At 35.6% G+C, this 16,590-nt stretch overlaps 1 protein-coding gene across 2 annotated transcripts in view; it reads left to right on the plus strand.

Annotated features, from left to right (window-relative positions):
- Positions 1–16,590, plus strand: part of b3glcta (beta 3-glucosyltransferase a) — a 109,353-nt gene that overhangs the window by 44,000 nt on the left and 48,763 nt on the right. For both annotated transcript variants that reach the window (XM_084125757.1, XM_084125758.1), the window contains exon 5: positions 11,166–11,275. In XM_084125757.1, coding sequence (XP_083981883.1) covers positions 11,166–11,275 — 110 coding nt within the window. The remainder of the gene's footprint in view (positions 1–11,165; positions 11,276–16,590) is intronic.

A 16,590-nucleotide genomic window follows, 5' to 3' on the forward strand; every position in this document is an offset into this window, starting at 1 on the left:
GATGACTTTCTTTTTGGCCAAAAGAGGGTAGTATTCTTATCTGGCTGTGGAGAAGGGAATCCCATACATTGTGACAAGTCCAATTAAAAAAAATATATCTGACTGAATAAAATTTAAATTAATTTTACCCAGTATTTGCATTTGCGTGTGTTTTTGTGCGTATTAGAGGATTATGTTGCTAGCTTAGCAACAGTCTAACAGCGAACTATACTGAAAGCAATTGTGAATCTTGTCTTTTTGAAGCACTATGTGTGAAGTTATGTTGTAGTTTAATATAGAGAGCCTATATATGTAGAGTGTTTTACAATTTTCGGTGCAAAAACGGTCCATTGTCAATAGTGCTCTGACTGATGTATTGAAGCACAGCTCACACAGAAGTCACTTTCAAACCAAACAGCTTTCTGTTGGTCAACACGGCAAATCCACCTGACCATCTTAAGGCGAGACATTAGGCAAAAACAGTGTTTTTGCATGCATCTGTCAATTTTAAGCTTTTGGGCTTTTTGGCTTTTCACTGTAAACCCGGATAAGTAGAATTTACTTAAAAAAACCAAGGTAACTCGTTGCCTTAAAATGTTTAAGTAATGAAGCATTAGTTGAATAAGTGAAATGGACTACGTTCAATGTACTTAAGCCCATAATGGAATGGAATAGAACATTTAAGTTGAATGTACTTATAACCGAGTTAAAGTAACTGAAGATACTTAGTTTAAACAATCATCCCCCACCCATTTATTTAACTCAGCTTGTTAAGTAAGCATTACTCCATTACCAATTCAACTAAATTGTATATTCTAACGTACCCAACTTAACTTTTAGCTCCTGAAACTCAAAATATCTTTCAATAAATAGAGCCATGTAAAATATTTTGCCATTGCCAGCCACATACTGTATTTTTACAGCACTAGTACAGTAAAAAGCATTTATAGTACTCCACTGGAATTACCAAATACAGTATATACCACATACTTTTACAATATTAAACTTGTATACAGCAATAAATTGTATTTTACAGGGAATGCTGCTTTTATAATTACATAATTAAAATATTATATGTTAAGGTTTCATAAGAGTAGCCATACTAGGAAAAAGAAAACAACATTTTCTGGGTTTTAAAACATTTATTTTGGTTAAAAGCAAAGATCAGAAAATTGCCTTCTGTGAACATGTTGGCTGAATTTTTTTTAAACATAAAATGCAATTTTAACACTTTAACAACAAACAGGTAACACTTAGCGCTTAATTAAAGGGATAGTTCATCCAAAAATTTTAATTAGCCCATGATTTACTCACCCTCAAGTCATCTATATGACATTCTTCTTTCAGACGAATACAATTGGAGTTCCATTAAAAATGTCCTGGCTCTTCCAAGCTTTATAATGGCAGTGAATTGCTGTTTCTGTTCTGAAGTCCATAAAAGTGCAAACGAAATCCCATTCAAAGTCTTCAAGTTTTCGCAGAAGTGAGGAAACCTGTAGGCTTACAGTGTTCTTTTTTTGCACAACTTGGCCAGCTTTCTTTGAAGTTACTTGTCCTTTCTTTGTTTTTGATCCACGTTCAGGATTGATGTCAAGAAAGCATCTAAAAGGCTGAAAAGAAAGAAAAAAAAAAACAATGAAATATTATGGACTGAGTTTATATATTTTGACAGAGATAGACAGCACAAAAGATGTGTAAATAAAAACCAGATATTGGTTTTAACGACTAATTTGTTTGGATAAAACTGAACAACATGAAAAAAAAAGCAATGTTGGATGTTGTGATCAATAACTGATATTTTTTCTGCCCTGGTTAAAATACATCAACTCAATGTGTCTGTTTACATGTGCACCGTCATAATAAATACTACTAACTAAACTTTTGAAAGTGGGGTTGCCAGATTTAAAGTTTTATTCTACAACTTTTGTCTACTCATCACCCAGCTCATTAACAATATCATCCCCTCATCAGGTCCCATCAGAGTATCAGTGGAAAGGCAGCCATAGACTCTGTTTATATAGAGCACACATTGCCAGAATCCAGCCCAAACCTTTGTGACAAAAATAATTTAACCTTAATTGCAAGCCTTGCAATGTGAATTGCATACATGACTACATGATAATGTTAAACATGATATTTACCAGACTAAAATGCATGTTTGCACCCAAAAATGAAAATTCTGTCATTATTACTCACCCTCAAGACTTTCGTTCATCTTCGGGACACAAATTAAGATATTTTTGATGAAATCTGGGAGGTTTCTGTCCCTCCATTGACATCAATGTCATTGCAACTGTCAAAGCCCAGATAGGTGGTAAAAACATCAGTAAATAGTACATATAACTACAGTGGTTCAACCTTAATATTATGAAGTGACGAGAATACTTTTTGTGTGCAAAATAACCCCAAAATAACGACATTGTTGAATAATCTCTTCTTTTCCATGTCATTCTCCTACACTGTTGACTTGCACTACGCAAGCCAGTGCAGCGCTTATGGGTTCTATATCAGAATGTAGGCTCACTATTGGCTAGCTCTTGGGTCATCACACACGACCAGAGTTGGCCAATAATAAGCCTACGTTCTGACGTAGAACCCAGAAGCGCTGCACTGGCTTTTTTTCCAAGACTTGCACCTAGAAATCTAAAACAGGGTTTACATTCTCGAGCCACCAGACACATCCGTTTTGTGCAGATTAGTGGGCCGGAACGCGTTAAAGGATAACTCTTGCCAAAATGCAACCTCTTTTTGTTAATCTACCCGAGGCAAACTTTCGTTTAAAAGCATAATTAGGATGGAAACGCCACTTTTAAGTTTGACCGTATTTTCGTTTTCGGTCAAATTGCCTTTTGAATGGGAGTGCTTGGGGCACGACTATTATAGCATCAAAAATAGCTATTTTTAAAACAACCAAGAAGGCTCGACACAACATGAAACTTTACTGGAAGTATCACTAGGGGCTCTACACATGAACTCCAGCATTGAGAACATTGTTTGTGTACACAGAGTTTACTAAAAAGAAAGATTTTGAACAACTCACGGAAGCTGTGTCCGCCGGCATTTTGACGGTTAAAAAATAGTCTATCTAATAAATTTATTCTAGAGCTGCTGTAAAGCCTAAACAATCTATGTTACTGTACTTTTCTATTATCACTGTAAAGCTGCTTTGAAACAATCTATATTGTTAAAAGCACTGTATAAATGAAGGTGACTTGACACTGTTTACACTACGTCAACAGCGTAGGAGAATGACGTGAAAGAGTAGAGATTGTTGAATAATGACGTTATTTTGTTTTTGTGCACAAAAGATATTCTCATCGCTTCATAATATTAAGGTTGCACCACTGTAGTTACATAGATTATTTAAACGATGTTTTGACTACCTTTCTGGGCCTTGAAAGTTGCAAAGACGTTGCTGTCTATGGGTGGTTCAGAAACCTCTCAGATTTCATCAAAAATATCTTAATTTGTGTTCTGAAGATGAATGAAGGTCTTACAGGTTTGGAAGAATTGGTTAGTAATTAATGACAGAATTTTCACTAATCATTTAACTGAAAACAACTTGCACTGACATATCTTAAAAAATGTGACTGCCACTGTTTTGTCTCAAGATGCACACCAGTAATGTTTTTTTTTATTAGACATTTTTATAAAAGCTGCTTAAATATCCTAATTTTATTAAGGCCTAGACCTGGCTTAAGCTAAGCCCAGTATGGAAACCATGGCCATATTGTTTATACCAGTAGTCAGCTTAATAAATACTGTCAAGACAAGTCACAATTCAGTCCAATATTTATATGAATGGCAATTATGTCAATGACTAACCTCTGAACAAACTCAAGGTGCTGCCTCTTCCTGTACTGCAAACTGAACTCATAGGATGAGGCAAACAGCGCTGCCAGGCCAGTGATGAAGATGCTGTGATCCTTTCCACACACACCTTGACCTTCCAAATGTAATATCCAGCACTGGTCGCATAGAGATTGACCTGTAATTGAAAAAATAAATTAATAAATAATATTAATAATTAAAATAACTAGTGTGAGTTTCACTGTGGTTCGATGTAGTTGTCTATTCATAATTTTATGAATTACATTTTTCACCTAAACATTAAAATTGATTAGGGTTAGAACGTTAAAAGCACTGGCATATTATTTTGCTTGTTTTAAGCATAAACTCACTTAATTTTGACTTATTCTTTCAGAAAACAAGACAATTTTTACTTGTCTATTAAATGCTTCTTCATGTAAGAATTTTAGATATCTGGACTGGAAACAAGAAAAAAAAACACTAATTAAGAAAAACATATTTTGCAGTGGGGTGAGTAAATGATGGCTTTTCATTTTAGATTAAAACTACCTAATGTTTACATACCAAGCAATATAAAGTGTGGACTCTCTGGCAAATGTAGATTGCTGGACATCAGCTTTGCAAATTCCTGAAACAATTTTTAAAAAGGACAGCACAGCCATGATCAACAAAACCAAAACATAAAACATATTACAGATTAATGAGATTTGTTGAATAATCTCTACTTATCTGCTTTAAGGATAACACCGTCTAACTTCTCTTTGAAAGGTGGGAGTAGTTGTAGGACCATGGCATGGCAATCAGGAATACTACATTTAAAAACAAAATTAGGAACATGGATTTTCTTGTGCTAGCAAAATTCTGACAACGATTCAAAAGCACGATCACATAACTGACAGCATTATTTATTTATTTTTTTACCACATAGATAGACTATAACTGTAACACTACTTAAAAGCACTTACATTAGCACTGGATTGTCATCAGATTGCAAAGCCTGAAACGAAAAAAATATATGTATATATATATCAAAAGTGTGTCATGCAAATAACATGGTAAATGCATAGACTGTAAAAAATAGGGTAAATGTTGCCTATTAGGCTATGTGAAATGTCGAAGTTAACGTTAACTGTTACATGGTAAACAGGTGGAACAGAGTGAATGCTTGCGAGGCCGCGGTATAAACCGCGTTCGCAAAATCAAACCAAATAAGTTACGTGGAAACAATGTAGAAATGCGAACGCAAAAATATATATACTGGCTTACCGTATCACTCAGTTGAACAATTTTCCCATCTTCTCAAACTCTAAATCCCACTTATCGTCACAGGCGCAGCTAGATTATTCAGATGATTCTTCCATCCATCTTCATGTAACGTTAATGTCGTCCATTTTCTGCTGCGCCTCAGGCAACTAGCTACTGTTTGAAACACGAACCGAAGCTCACAAAATCTTAAAAATTGCTCACAGATTCGCAGACACTGTTTATCTTGATAGGCTAACATGAATGATTATTCTGTTCAGTTGAATGAATCTCGCTGACAAATCAAGTTTGCCTGTAGTAGTGTCTGCTCGCGTCACATTTGAACTGAATTGAGCGCAAAATAAATCAATCCCACAATGCAATACCTTTTCAGTATGATACTGTATTACGAATTTATCGGGTTGAAAACAGAAATGTGCTGTATATTTACAGCTGTTCTGTAAAAGATACAGCCTAATACTAGCTGTATTATGGAAATACACTACAATTCTGTAGGAAATTAGCAGTAAATTTACCCGTGACTCCATCTGGAAAATAATTCGCGATTTTCGTATTTTGTTTTTGACCCTCTGAACATACTGTTGGACAGGCAAAACTTGGTGATATTAAGTAGTTTGAGCTCAAACACATAATTACAATAAGATAGGCCATTAAAAAGTACAGTTTACTCAGAATTCATAATTAATGTAAAGAAATGACACATGTTTAAGTAATACAAACTCAGTTTGTTTGAGTAGAAACTACTGATTGGACTTAAAAACTCAATTACAATAAGAAAGGACAAGAAAAAGTTCAGCTTAATCAGAATTAACAAGTAATGTCAATAAATTAGACACATTTGAGTAATATGAACTCAATCTCTTTGAGTTGAATCAAAATCTGGGTTTACAGTGTTCATAAAGTGTTTTTTCAGACTAGTGGAAAGAAAACATCCAAAATACACTTTTAAATGTATCTTTTAGAGCACTTTATCTATTTGCGTCTGTAGTAGATTTCAATTACAGTCAGTATCTCCATGTCAATAGCACTTGCACCAAACTTTACAGTTTTATTCTTATCTATATTTTGAAGGTTTGAACTGAGGGGTTTGTTCATATATATTTTTCCAGATTTTATACAACATTTAATTCCTAAAATAAAATGGTGAAAATGTATTTATTTTTTGGCTGTTGACGATTTGTGGAGTGAATCAAAAGTAATCCAGGGATAACACGATGATGTATTGTGCATGACTATTTAGCTCCGCCCACGGCACGCCTCCAGGAGCTCGGCTGTTTTCGGAAAGAGGATGCAATACTACTCAATAGGTACTCAAAATTTACATGAGATTGGCAGAATCTGTGCGTGTTATGTGCCCTTTAAACAAAATCTGTAAAAAATTCAAACATTCACAGAACGTTTAAATTTGACCGCCCCTTTAGAAGGCAGCTTTCTATGTAGACAGAAATGCAGTTCACTTGGTTTTAGAATCAACTTTTGTTACCATGGAGGCATTGACAGACCCAGTGCTCCAAAATTCATGTATGCTATAAATAGATCTCAGAAAAGATCCTATCTCACATCCGTAAGCAGACACGTACACGTACATGCACACAAACTTGCAAGCGTACTTAGCACAAAGGCTTTTAAAAGTGGGATTGTGCCACTGAAAGCTCAAGGATGTGAATGGGAAGCTGGAGTAAATGGCATGTACATTTCTTTATAAGTCCCTGTCATTCCCTGAGGCAGGCAGATCTGTAAGAGATGGGCACGCCGTGGTTTAGGAGGTAAATCCCCTTCCCATCAGAGCCGGCAGATCAATAGCAGCTTTGAGGTGGAGAAGGACAGAGCGGAGACGGCAGGCAGCAATACTAAATTACAACAGCATGGCACTACATAACAGATCATGCCCATGGCCCTGGGCTTTCCTGCCCCTAAGCTTTGCGTGGACAGAGCGTTCAAGCAAAACAACTGTAGCTTTCAGTCTACACAGACTTAGGCCCTGTTTACACCTGGTATAGAGATGTGTTTTGGTCGATTAAATAGCAAGTGGACGACGCTAAATACAGATGTAAACGGGGTCAGGGCTCGACAGTGCAAGCATTTAATGCGTATTTGAAAACTAAAAATAGATGTGTGCGAACTGTAAAATGCATTTAGTAGCATGAGTGCGAATAAAACTTATATATATATAACAAACATCTTATCATTTTAAGATGTTTTCAATTAATAATAAACTAATCCACTCTTGAAAATGAAGACTTTTATGTTCACTCTTACATCCAACAACTGGGATTGCTTACAAGACATTGTCACTACAGCTGCTCGAGCGCGGAGAAAATGGCGGATAGTGTACAACTCACTGAGGGCGGAAACTATGGTAATGCAGGACTGTCAGTCAGCAGCCGTGGGCGGGGCCTGAGCAGTATGATGTCACACTGCTCAGAGAATCAACATGGCATGTCTAATGAGACTGATTTGGTTTAATAGGGATTTAAAAAAGAGTGGGCGGATTTTTATCATTGTAGGGTGATTGTGTACTGATTTTGCATAATCGTTGAGCTTTAAATATGTGTAATGCCTCATTTGTTAACATTTGCTAACAAACTAACAGTGATCAATATATTTGTACAGCATTTATTAACTTTTGTTAATGTTAGTTAATAATAATATTCATGTTCATGTTAGTTCACGTTAACAGATACAATGGATTTTGGATGGATTTTAATAATATATTAGTAAATGACGAGATTTAAATAACTAAAATTAATATATGCTGTAGAAGTATTGTTCATCCTCAGTTTGTTATTTAATGTAGTTATACATATATTATTTTTTTTATTATTTATCAAAAAGTATGCAGAATATTTATTTTTATTATTAGATTTTTATTTGCATAATATCCGGTGAAGTGAATATAGCATGCAGCCGATGCGCACTAGTTTGTACAGTGTATTTTGGGAATTTTTAAGAGAGTAAATAGTTCTTTGCACTGGAACAACCTGGACAATGGGACAGCCTTAGAAATGGCTGAAACCCTGGGAAGAGGGTTTACGACTTAACTAGGGAGCAGATTGAGGCATACAGAGATTGTTTGCTCATGTCAGCTGTTTTCCACATTCTCACTCTTTCTCAGCCTGTCTCGGAGGAAGATTACAAAGCTGTCGCTTTCCTCGTACTCCTTGTCTCGTTTGTGTTGACAAATGAGACTCATTTCTCAGAGCTGCTTAAAAACTGCATGAAGGAGAAAACTCGGTGTCCAATCATAATTTACGATGTGTAATATGCACTGTGTGGCCACATTTTGCTGCAGATGTTTGAAAGAAACCTAATAAAGAGATCCAGAGTGCTGTGGCTGGCAGAGAACCTCGTACATGAGCTTGAGCTAACATGCAACAGAGCTCATGATGAAGTGACTGCAACACTTATTAAAGAAGTGACGCTTCTCATTGGCATATGGGTTTTATTACATGCCAGAGCTTTCTTACTTGGGAGAACATATGAAAGCAAAGTTAATTCTCCCAGCCTACAGATTTAGAGTCGGTTTTCAATGTGTGGGTGTTGTAGTATAATGAAGTGGAATATGAGTGCATTTGGCTGGTTGTTCTTTATAGTTAAACTATATAGTTTACATTGCACCTGCATCAAGGATTTTTAATACCTCCTGTTACGAGATTTAATGCTGTATGTTTTTTTATGATTAGCGTGTGGAGATAGATATCGAATATCTCTATGCTTCCTGTGTCTGCGCTACTTAAAAATAATATTTTACCCAAAATTGTTTCTAACCAAATATAGCTTTTCTTTCATCATTTACATACCCTCATGCTGTTTTCATTCTGTATTACTTTCTTCTTTTGTTGTATCAAAAAATAGAGATTGAGCAAAATGTTTAAAAAAAATGTCAATGGGCACAGAGCTGTCAATCTCCTAAAATATATATTTTTTTAAATCACTGATAACGTAAATTCCCCACCCATCCATCCATCCATCTTCTATTCTGAAAATGATCATGTGATGATGTTTCCTGACTGGTTTGATGATAAATATAAAGTTCATGAATAGATTCCATGACTGTGACATTAGACAAATGCCGCAGATTCGTATTCGGTGTGATCAGTGTCTCAGCATGTTAAATCCGAGTCTAATTGCACCACTCACAGGCCTTCAAACGAGTCATTTTCATCAGGTCCACACTCATGACTTAAAGCCTCTTATGACACATTTATCAATGAGGTGGTCTAAGCTAATTCTCTGTTTTTTAAACTCATTATAAATTAATCCTTTGTGAATCATTCAAGAGACCATGCCGTTACATTTTTATGTAGTACTTAGCTATTGTAGATCAAGAAACAAACTCCATCTCGAATCAGGTCTTATCTGTTTAGTAACCATGGTGATTTCAGTTCTCATTTGGAACATTGAACTTGCCAGATCTTAACTTGAGACTTGAGATAGGAAGTTTCTGTAATACGGCCCCAGAAGCATAACTGTACGAACTTGACCTAAAGCCCAGAGAGTTCTGCTCTATAAAAGCAGTTTTTTTAATAGATTTCAATCTTGTAGCACATTCATAAACTGACAGGTGCGCCATGCTAAGCCCTATCTCTTCCCAGGGCAAAAACCCTCCGAATGTTAACGGTTTAGAAAAAAAAGGATGATTATTTTCAGGGCTTTTAGATTTATTGAACAGAGATAGTATAGAGACAGAATACACTGGATATTCGAAACCTGCATCTTCTGTATTGGCACCAAGGTTCAACGCTAACTGAGGAACATATGTGCTAACCATAGTGCAATGTTTTTATTCCCTCTACTGTCACCGTCCCGTATATGGGACGCCTAAGTTTACTTCACTATATTACAATTAAATCCTAATTTAATCATGACAAACTATATATCGTTGGAAAGGTCTAAGACTCCTTAATAGATATTTCAGCACTGTTTTTTGTTACAATTTATGCAGGAACAGTAATAGATGAATTTATGACAAGAGCGCACATCAAAAAATCTACATCATAACAGGTGTTTCTGGCGTTTGTCACAAAAAGTCGACTCACACACTTTTAATAATTGAAACTTTGGTTTTCATGCTAAAAATTCATAATAAAACATTTAATCTAGTATTTGTCAATAAAAAAAAATATATAAAATAATATTATCCTCTAAAAAGTATATTATCCTCTAAAATATAATATTATCTTTTTTATTGCCTTTTTTATTACATCACATATTTTAGTAGTTATCATAAATTAGGTATCATTTGAAAGCTTACGATCTCAGAATTCATCCTGTGAAATTGGACATTGTGTTACCATAGAAACGGTACTCTAAATTATTTTATCAGGCTCCTCCCCTTTTGGGCGTCGTCATGTTTCATAATTTATGATCAAAATATTTTCTAATCTTGACAAAACACATATTGTCAGAAAGGTCTGAGTCTCAAGGTTCCATATTTTGTGACAGAAGTGATATTTGGACAGAAATTTATTAATTTGTTAGAATGCATACAGTTAAATTCAATGGAATTCAATTACACCCGGTGGCTATTTTTGGTAATACGCCTAAACAAAATCTCATGGGAACTTCAATTTTTGTGATATCAACTTCAAATTTGGAACACAACTTGGTTAGATATATGGCTTTGATTTTATAGTAATTTTTTTGTAAAACATATTTTGTAAAATATATATTTTATATAAAAGAAAAATATTAAATAAATTATATTTGATTTAATGTAAATTTAAACTTCCATAACTTTTTCATACTTTAATTTTTTGAAGTGCTTTCACCTCAGTAATAATCTGCATTTTTTTCCCTTTAAAACAAGACCAAACTTGGGTCTATACTCCAAAGCATTCTTGAATAACAACCATTTAAGCTTGAATAGTGCATTTTAATGTCCATTCTCAAAAAGGGGGGTGACAGCTAAGGGGTTTTAAATATTGTGCTCAGTATTCTGCATGTCCTTCCTCTGCTTAGAGTTAAGAATGAATACTTTCCATAGATATGCTTGCCTTTGCAACAAAATAATTCTTACCCAGCCTTAATGTCATCACTCTCAATGGGAAAGTGTGGTATGCTGTGCAGGAAGCAAATTAACGGGGATGACATGTTTTCTCTGTTTGTTGTAGACTTGAAAGAAGTGGTGTTTGTCATCCAGAGCCAGAGGAACTCTTTCCATGTGCAGCAGGCAGAGAAACTCAGAAAAGACCTTCTTCAGCAGACACAAGCTCTTCAAGAGGTATCAATATTTATGATTTTTTAAATTCAAATTTTCACTTCGGTTTTTCATGACCATTTGACCTCATGCCTGGCATGTGTTCACATAATTTACTCTCATCAGTTCAACCCAAAGAGAAATTATTTGTGCAATTATGCTCCAATTTTGTCCATGACTTTCTGGACAATTACACCCATCTGTTATGAATTTTTTGCTAAGCCAGATTTACAAGACCAGTCAAAAGTTTGAACACACCTACTTATTCTTTATAAGAATAAGTATATTTATATATATATATACAGTATGTACATGTCCTCCTGAAAATTCTTATTTTAGGAAAGGCGGAAAGGCAAGGACAGATCATGAAGTGACATTTTCTCTAAGTGAAGTGGTGGGATTGACATTTCAAATGTTAAAAGCTTTATTTCAATTAGAGAAACTGTTGGGTTCATCCTCAATCCTCCCCCTTGATAGTGTGTTCTATTCATTTCTCAGCATGGCGACCATCCTCTGAGAGTGAAAGTGTAATGCAATCTATTTTTTCCTCCCCTCACATCCTCACCTGATAGTTTACAGCTTTTGTAGACAAACTCTTTCCGACTGCTTGTTTTGAAAATCTGGAGTGCCAAACCGCAATAACCTCCGAGCTCTGCACCAGTTCACTGAGCTGTCACCCTCCGATCCAATCAAAACCAGATTAAGAGACCGCTCTTATCCTGCACTATATCCATTCTGCTTCCTTTCTTTCCTTCTCAGGCTCTTCTTTTTGCAGAACATATTAGCCAGAATTTTTAAAGGATGTACAGTACAATGGATGTTCGACAGTATGTTGCATATTCTTTCATCTTTCTCATATCAGATTAGATGCTTTTTAGCAACACTTTGTGAACACAAATGAAGTGGGAAAAATGCAGTGCAAATTACAGAAAGTGCAAAAGTGTGTGATACCACATAAAAAGTTGCACTTCACTCAGTAGAGTGCTGTCAAACAGGACCATCGTCTAAGAATTCCTGCTTTTGTGACAAAGTTGAGTTTTTTTTAAAAACTCGCCCTCAAGCAAACAGCAAATCCATAGATTATTTTAGATATGTCAGTTTTGTTCTCAAATGCAATGTCCATGCAGATATTTTTAGAGTCAGTGGTGGTTCGGTTATTTATAAAATTCACTGAAACATACTTCCTACATAAGGACACAAAAACTAATAAACAATGTAATCAAATCCCACTTTAACTTTTTAAATGTAGGGTAGGCAATTTCAGAGAGGCTAGCAATAGCAAGCTACCTTTGAAAGTATAAGATCCCACCCTCCCTTCAGAGCCATGCCTCCTTCAAAACACAACGTGTACAGCAGAGTCTGTAAAGCGTCAAAGACTTGAGATGGCATTAATCTACCTCATGTCTCAAAGCAAATAACATTACAATAGTAATGAAATAGTAATGGATGGAAATACATATATTGACAGGCAGGTAGAACATCATATCATTGCATTCGGACCAAAAAACTTTTTTGTCCTGAGACTTTCACAAAAGATATATGTACACGTTTTAATATTTAGACCACTTCTATTATTGATTGCTATCAGGATGTGTAGAGTTTTAAACAGTATAACAGAAAGTGTTTATAAAATAAAATTGTCTACCCTACCTTTAAGATCATATTATAAATGAATGAGGAACTAGGCCATGTACATGTTGTCAAGAGTTTGAGTCAATTTTATCCAGATGAACAAAAAAAGTTCTGTTTAATTGTATTTATTTAGCCTTTTTTTTATATACGTATTATGTTTTCCTTCAGTGTATTGTTTAATTTATTTTATTAAAAAACATTTAATTTAAACTTTAAATTTAAAATGAAGTATACAAATATTATAAAATATTATATTATAAAATGTAATATTTAATTAAATGTTTTCTTTTTCTTTTCAATAATAAATATTATATTATACATTAATTTGTGTAATTGTATTTTTATATAATTATAATTAATATTTTATGCTTTATTTTTATTTCATTGTATAGACAAACAAACAAACAACAACAACAAAAAACACCGAGTCATTTTTTATCTTATTTTTTGTTCCAAAGAAGAACGTCAATAATAACAGAATTATTATTTTGGGGGAACTGTCTTTTTAAATAATGGACCCTTTTCGCATTTCCGGGTTTCTCAGAAGCGAAAGTTGTGATAGTTGGGTAAACTTCTATAGCGGTAAATAAGAGAAAACGTGAAATATATATATTTTTTGTGTTAAAATGCGTCATCACAGTCTGTGAAAAGGGTCCATACACTAAAGGAGAGCTTCTATAGATGAGACTGGATAACATCAGAGATATATGGAACGTCACTGTTCCTCTGAAGGAAGTTACAGCTTTGTACCTTCAGACCTAGAGCTTGCTGCTTTATGCATTGCCACAAGATGTCAGCACTAGTCTGAGACATGAGAGGGTTGATTTCTGATGCTTAATCCGTGTTTCAGTAGAGCAATGAGGCCTAACATCTATTCGTCACAGATAAATACTCATGCAACATGCTCTACATGGATGTGCACATCAATTCTCACCCTCTCTGTCGGTCTGTGAACCCTGACAGCTTCAGTATTATTAGTGTAAATTAGACTTCAGATTTATCTGTGTGACTGTACAGTGCTCACTTGCTCATATTAACACCCCAGTGTGCAGCCAGCAATGAATGTTATGTTGTAAAAGCTGTGGGATGTTTGTTCCACCACTGGGGGGCTGAAGCAGCAGAACAGTGGAGGAGTTTACAGCAGAGAACAAATTCAGACCAGTCTGTAAACACTGAGTTATTCATTTCTAAAGCCTTGAGAGGGCACAGAACAGAAGTTTACAAACTATATGGCAGCAACTGATATGACCTGGACAGTGGTGTATAGTAACAAAGTACAAATTCTTCATACAGTGCTTAAGTAGTTTTTGTATATTTGCACTTGAGTACAAATAATTTTGTTGACTACTGACTTACTTGACATATTAAAGAGAAAATTGATACTTTTACCCCAATACATTTGTCCAGACCCTTTCGTGACATTTGCAGCTGCAAAGTGCAAAAAATAACAAAGCAATATTTGCTGTGATTGGTCATATTATCCAGTTTGGAAAATAATCTTTTGATCAATTCGATTCCTTTAAATTTGTCAAACTAGTTCACGGCTCTCCACTGGTGATCTAAATTGAAGACGCTGTTTATCAAAGTACATACGTTTTAGGCTTAAGTAAACATTTTGAAATTGTGATTATGTGTGATATGATTGTAAATGTATGTGCCATAGGATATATGACTGAACTCTCTCGCAGGTGGTGATGAAAAAGATGAAAAGCTTAGTAAACATGCAGGACATCTTTGCCCATTGTGCCTCCTTATTTCCAATTTGTAGTAGGACACTCTCATTTAATTGTTCAGTTATTGAGTTAAAGTGACAGTTTACCCCAAAATTCCATTGTTTACTCACCCTCATGTATGCATTTGTAACTGGTCTGTTGTCTGCGTTGTGTTTTGGTTGATATGAGGAGGACAAGACAGCATTCGCAGTTTCACCGATCTTTTATTCCTGATGTACAAACAAATGTAATCAGCCTCTTAGTGAGATTCGCCCTCTTTAACTCTCTCAGTGCGTTACCAATGCAAAGAGCGATAAATCACATAACAATAAAATGCATATAACAGAACATACCTGATGTACAAACAAATGTAATCAGCCTCTTAGTGAGATTCGCCCTCTTTAACTCTATAAAACAAATGTGATGTACACTCGTCACATGTGCTCTCATTTCACATTTAGGCTCGGATGCAAAAATATAGCTCAATCGGAGTGAAATGACAAAAATAACCACTCAGATAGGTAAAATAATATTATATACATAAATTAGAGTGAAAATATAGACATAAAAGCAATGATTAAAATAAAGATTAATTTAGATTAACAGGAGCCCAAAATAACCTCACCTCTCAGTGCGTTACCAATGCAAAGAGGAAGAGGAGGGGATAGAACAGGAAGATATACTGACTCATGACGTCATCACAATTAATTAAAGGGAAAGGTACTCATTTCACTTAGGCAGTCATATCAGGTACATGTAAATGAACAATTTTGTGAGAATTCTAATAAACTATACATACATTTAACAGTACACATTCTGTACCTGTTACACTCACCCCTCAGAATTTACACAAAATTTCCAGAGTATAACAAAAAAAACACTGGTCACTAGAATTACATGGTCCACACTTAAACAGTGAAGACACAGCGTAAAAAGCTACCCAAATGAAAGGGATACAAATATGAAGAAAGTTGGCCAAACTTCTACACGTTTTGTAGGCATTACCAAAGTGCCCATTACACTTTGAAAAGAATCTCAAACCAGGTACTCAAACAGAACCAATAGGCATTAGAAAATACAAGACTTGACTCCAAGTAGAGACAGCGGTGAGAAGAAGAAAGAAGAGAAAAAAAAAACTCTAAACATGAATAACAGGAGAAACAGACTCCATACCAAGTAAGGTTTCGAGCTGAACCATTGACTCAATCAGCCTACGAACAGGCCTAATTACTCTACCAAGCCTGGTAGTGTAACGATCATCTGTATCTAAATCAGCTACAGGATCTTGCCTAAAGGGTTCACTGGCAGAGACAGGAATTTGGGGAGAGTGGATAGCACCAGCCACAGCCACAGTATCATCATCAGTCACTGACACATCAACTTGTGCATTTGGCTCCTCTTGATTCGACAACTGAGAATGCACCCATGAAGAAGTGCGGGCATCACCACAAGTAGCAACAATGGAGATGTTCGACATAGAATCTGCATGTGAGAGTTCCTCAGCCTCATTCTGCCCATCATCTGCGTTCCCAGCAGACTCAATTTCAGCATTGTAGAAGGACTCAACACTGCGTGTTTGCTCGGTTAGACCACCACTGCGTGCCACAGACATCCGTGAAGGTACACTACAGGCAAGTACGTCAGCAACCTCACGATCAGTACTAGCCATTTCTGGTTCAAGCAGAGGAAGGAAGTTCACTTGAAGAAGAAGATTCCGATGCACTATTCTCTCATTACCAGCTCTGTCACGGATCTTATAGACATGTATGGAAGGTTTTGAGGCAACAACAGTGTACATGACTGGCTCCCATTTGTCAGCGAGTTTTCGTTTTCCTCTACAGCCTTTGTTAGCCACAAGCACTTGATCACCAACGGCTAGAGGTAGGCCTTTAGATCTCTTGTTGTACTGGTGTTTTTGTTCCACAACAGTGTTTTTCTGTGCTAACGTCATGGCAGACTGGAGATCGCTGGCAAGAGATTTGACATACTTGTCAT

Source organism: Abramis brama (genome assembly GCF_963993115.1).
Source record: "Abramis brama genome assembly, chromosome: 10".
NCBI lineage: Eukaryota > Metazoa > Chordata > Actinopteri > Cypriniformes > Leuciscidae > Abramis > Abramis brama.